The sequence below is a fragment of the Bufo bufo genome, chromosome 6 (assembly GCF_905171765.1).
Source record: "Bufo bufo chromosome 6, aBufBuf1.1, whole genome shotgun sequence".
Classification (NCBI taxonomy): domain Eukaryota; kingdom Metazoa; phylum Chordata; class Amphibia; order Anura; family Bufonidae; genus Bufo; species Bufo bufo.
The window spans coordinates 19,377,023-19,382,330 of record NC_053394.1 but is presented as its reverse complement, the minus strand read 5'-3'; the positions used below and the strand labels follow the sequence as shown (position 1 = coordinate 19,382,330).

General features: G+C 46.2%; 1 protein-coding gene across 1 annotated transcript in view; it reads right to left on the bottom strand.

Moving 5' to 3' along the window:
• The window catches only part of CLCN1 (chloride voltage-gated channel 1), a 126,131-nt gene extending 122,201 nt beyond the window's left edge, over positions 1-3,930 (bottom strand). The window contains exon 1 of the mRNA XM_040437726.1: positions 3,862-3,930. Coding sequence (XP_040293660.1) covers positions 3,862-3,912 — 51 coding nt within the window. The 5' untranslated portion in view covers positions 3,913-3,930. The remainder of the gene's footprint in view (positions 1-3,861) is intronic.
• Positions 3,931-5,308: the final 1,378 nt, after the last annotated feature.

Sequence of the window (5,308 nt, the reverse complement as noted above, 5' to 3'; positions counted from 1 at the left end):
AGGAATACAGAGAGGACAGGGGAGGACATGATGAGGGGCTCTGGAAATAGAGCAGGACGGGGTCTGGATAATCTGATAGCCGCAGGCCGAGTTGGGACTTCTGCAACATGATCCTCCATGTTCTGCTCCATGTGAGAACCATTCACAGCTCAAATCCCTGAAGGATCAGCAGAGGTGACATCACCCCAGACCCGGAGATTCCCCCGTCCTATACCGGGAGATCCCCCCAACACTATTTATATCATAAGGTCAATGCTTTATACGAGAAGCATAGAGGAAAGCTGGGTGGCATTACTTGCTGTCGCTGTAGAGACCTAAATACTGATTGTCACCAGCTTTCCCAGAGTAAGTGGCTGGACAGAAGTGTCAACAAATGAAAGAAGGGACAACGGCCAATGTTTCTTCCTTAATGATGTGGACCCGGCCTAAGGGTGGTCAGGGCTGACAACCTTAAAAGGATCTTATTAGATCTCCTGACTTCACTTAGAATTCTGCTTTGTATTGTTCCTCTGTTATTCCTCATGGAAATATTGGTCAGTAGGTATTGTCACTTATTGAACAGTGTCCGGGCATGTACTGTCCCCTTCTGATATAGGGAATGGTACTACCTAGTTGTCAATTTATTCATACATATGCAGCTCTGGATGTGACTGGAGTATAAGACATGGTAGAACGTGAGATCATTACAAAAATAAGTAGAAGAAGAAGAAGGGAACAATTGCCCGGACCAAGAACAATTAAGAAAGGAGACATCTAATCGGACAATAGACTTAAGAGACAGCCAAAGAGATGGTCAGCTAAGAGACAGCAGAACTTGAGCAATCAAGGAGACCACAAGGGTGACCATGAAGAGACAAGTACTCCTACCTGGAAGAATATCTGAAGCTCATCCATTGTGCCACGCGTGGTCCACAGACAGCACTACGAATGAGATCAAGCAAATATCTGAAAGAAGAAGGGACTGGAGAGTCTGGACCGTCAGATACCAGACATATAAGATTTCTGTCATCGCTTCTTCATTCAGAAGATTATCCCTAATAATATTCATAACAATATGTGGGACAGCGGGGGGAGGAGTAAAATGATCCTCAGACATCTCACCTGGTGTCATAGACAGTTCATTATGAGACAACAGCAAAGCCTGTGCATGTCCTGAGAGTGGACAACCAATGGCACCAAGGACACAGGGGCTAAAGTTTATATAGTGGACGTCTGGGTAGGAAGAAACCCCCATGCCGTAACCAGAAGTGGATGACTATACACAAAATAACAACTACTCCAGCCATCCAAGTTCTGCAGGACATGCCATGTCCTCTCTGCCTCCAACCCTTGTAAAACATCACCTTCTCCTAAAGAACATCTCTTGATCTGTCCCTACTGCACCCACCTGTTCTAGATTTGCTTTCAACACCCTCTTACTAGTCAAAGCTCTCTACCATCATTTACCTTCCAACAGCTCTCCATCATTACATCCTATTGACCCCATCTACACGGCTTCTCCTGAGCTGCACCTTTCTACACTGCAATTATCCATCAACCAATCCTCCTATGTTCTCCATTTGGCCAACTACAGCTTTCATCTTCCATCATTACATCCTATTGCTTCCATCTACAGGACTTCTCCTGTGCTGCACCTTCCTATATTTCAGCTCTCCATCCACCAACACTGCCATGTTCTCCTTTTGAACAACTACAGTTTTCACCCTCCATCATCATATCCAATTGCTCCTATCTTCAGGACTTCTTTTGTGCTGCACCTTCCTACATTGCAACTCTCCATCTACCAATCCTCCCATGTTTTCCATTTGGCCAATGACAGTTTTTATCCTCCATCATTACATCCTATTGTCCCCATCTACAGGACTTCTCCCGTGCTGCACCTTTCCACATAATAGTCTTCCATCCAGCAACCCTTACATGTTCTCCATTTTGCCAATGGCAGTTTCCATCCTCCATCATTGCATCCTATTGTCCCCATCTACAGGACTTCTCCCATGCCGCACATTCCTATATTTCAACTCTCCATCCACCAACCCACTCGTCTTCTCCATTTGGCCAATGATAGTTTCCATCTTCCATCGTTGCATTCTGTTGTCCCCATCAACAGAACGTCTTCCGTGCTGCACCTTCCTATATTTCAACTTTTCATCCACCAACCCACACATCTTTGTCACCTGGCCAACAACCATTTCCATCTTCCATCCTTCCATCCCAATGCCCCTTCTATAGGACTTCTCCCGTGCTGCACCTTTCCAATGGATTTCGTAACCTCAAACTAATATTATACACTGCTCGGATCCAGGGGTTATGACCACTCTGCATTACAGCAGCAGTGGTCGTGCTTGCACGCTATAGGAAATAGCACCTGCCTCTCTGGTGGTGGGGACCGCGAGAGCATCCCTTAGAAGCGCATGCGCAGCAGCTATGGTTGTATAATGTGATAGAAAAATAAATGAAGCCAGCAAAGGAGACAATATGGACAATCACAATACATTAGTAAGTGCCTTGCGCTAACTTCCTCTACATGATAAACGCCATTAGCTGAAGTGAGAGGACCCCTTTAAAGTGATTGATTATTATTGGGCAAAAAGGTTATAGAATCCAAATATATAAAAATACTTGGATCCCATAATTGCCCCCGTTCTCATCACACGTTATAATAATAATTCATTTGCTTCAGATTCGACCTGGGAAACGTAATAAATAAGTAAAGGCTTTCCAGCTGCCACCTGGCACGCCTCCGGCTTGGTTATATCATGCGTCCTATAAATGTGGTGCATGGTAACTTTATGCTTCCTGGACGTGGAAGACGGCATTGATAAAACCAAGCTCTGTATGTGTAAGTGGCGGGAGGGGCGGCTGCAAAGCACTTTTTTTTATTTTTTTATTCACTCCGATTTTCCAGACTCCGGAAGGGTAAAAGCTGCCCAGTACTATAGAGGCAGGGTGCACATCATTTACCGTTCCTGGGCACTGGTGATGAGAGCTGCAGTGTCAGACATACTGGTTCTTAGTTCTTACTCAGCTTTCCGGGAAACCTCTATAGTTCAATTCCTTTCTAATAGGTAGGTAGTCAGGGGCTCATTCTGATTTTGCTTCCTCAATGTACACCTCCTCCTCCATAGGGAGGAGCTATCGCCTCTTGATTTCCGAAAAGTCTGTGCGATAAACTTATCTACCACTTTTTTACCACTCTACTTACATTTCTGTCTGCCTGAAGAAGTCACCACTAGGGGGAGCTTAGGAGCTCAGTGAAGGCATTGACTTTTCAATTCAATGGACACTGTATAAATCCATATGCGGAGAGCTCCCCCTAGTGGTGACTGCTTTTACCAATAAACTCCATATCATTGCAATCGGTACAAAATGTTGCACCTGAATATTAAACTAGACCAAAAACAGCGACAGTACAAATGCAAACAAAACCCCCAAATTTCCAACATTTTCTTCCGCAGAAGTCGAAACGATATCCTATTTGTGAATAATGCTCCCTCCGTGTAGCAAAGCTGAGTTTATCATTTTGGGGCAGCGGGTTTACATAGGACTGCTGGTAAACGTAGATACAATCATTACATAAAACATTCAGCCTAAAAGAAAAAATATATATACCATGACAAATTCAGCTCTGCTACTGTTCAGTTCCAATGTGAGACCATGGAAGAAAGGGTAAAGTCAATGTCCCTGTTTGGCTACTTCTAGAGTACTCTGCTCTACACTTATAGCACGTGCATGCTGGGAGTTGTAGTTGTACAATAACTTAGGAGTCGTTAGTATTTAACACAGACGAGTCCATAAAGCCCATTTCCATGACACCTGGTTGTCAGACGTCCCCATGCTATATGCATCTTATATGACACTCACCAGGGTGTGCTGGTATGTGAGGGTCCGGGTGGGCACATCAACCATCGGCATAACCAGAGACAGACAGGAGGAAAAGCAGGCAGAGGGTACCCGAGCATACGCTGCGGACTTCTGCTCAGCCCCCTGCCTGATTTTGGACCCACTGTACAAATCTCTCATTAAGCGTCTGAAGAAGGGGGGGCACTAACATTGGTAGTGTAGGGAAACATCCGGTTGTCACACGAGACGTCACCTGCTGCTCGAGACATCACCTGTCACTTGAGACATCCGTCTTGTCACATGGACACCCAGGAATAACCATGTGCTACTAGGTTTTACAATCCCTACCTCGAGAGCCCCATGTAGAACTGTCCTGTTCTGTATACTGGGAGGGTGCTATACCTTTCCTATGGATGTAGCAGAGCTGAATGTGTCATTGAGTTCTTTGGATTGCGTCATCAGACGTTTCACCTGCAGTCTTCGAAATAAACACACTGAGCTCTGCTGCATCTGTACCTCCATTACTGCTAATGCTATAGAAATCAATGCTTGCTATGACCAACCAATCAGAATGGGCCCGATTCGTGCTGACGGCACCCCCTGCTTGCTCACGGTCTGTATGCAGCAAGCTTTGCTGTGGTGCGCAGCATATACAGTGTATTTACCAGATGCACCGATAGCTGAGCAAACATGGCGTATTGTGGGGCTTCCATGTGGCCCCTCACAGTCAAGTCTGTGGCCCCTGGTTTCACATGAATGATACTTAGCTTGGTTTTTTGGTGGCTCAATGGCTTAAAGGGGTCGCAGTTGTGCCAAGTTTGAAACGTATCCCCTTATCTATAGGATAGGGGATAAGAGCCTGATTGTTGGGACCCTAAAATAGGGGGTCCTGAGGTTCCATGGATAGAAGTTGGGGGTTCGGGCACATGCCGCAGCTCAGCGATCTCCAGCAGTGGACCCCCACCATAGACTCCATCGCCACTCCATTTGTTCGGAGAGAGACAGAGGATCATGAACGGTGGGCGTCCTGAATGAACAGGATCTAATGCTCTATCCTTTGCATAGAAGACGTGGCGCAAACCCTTTAAATGGTGACAACCAGTTTGTGGGTCAGAAATACGTGCAGGGGTGACGTCACCTACTTTACCCTGCTCTCTAGAAAAGCTCATACAAAGTGGATCAGCCAACAGGGGGCGACACGGAGAACCACTGCAAACCGGACTTCTTAAATTACTATCGATGAGCGAGCATGCTATGCTCGGCACATGGCAGTACTCCGCCGAGTACCGCATGTGCTCGAGCGCCATGCTCGAGTCTCCTCCCCGCACGTTTCGCGGCTGCAAGGTGCAGGTAACTACTGCCATCACTGTAATGCCAGTAGCCATGTTGGGTTCCGCAATTTGCGGAACGGCGTGGACAGCCATTGATATAACTGCCTATTCTTGTCTGCAAAACGGACAAGAATAGG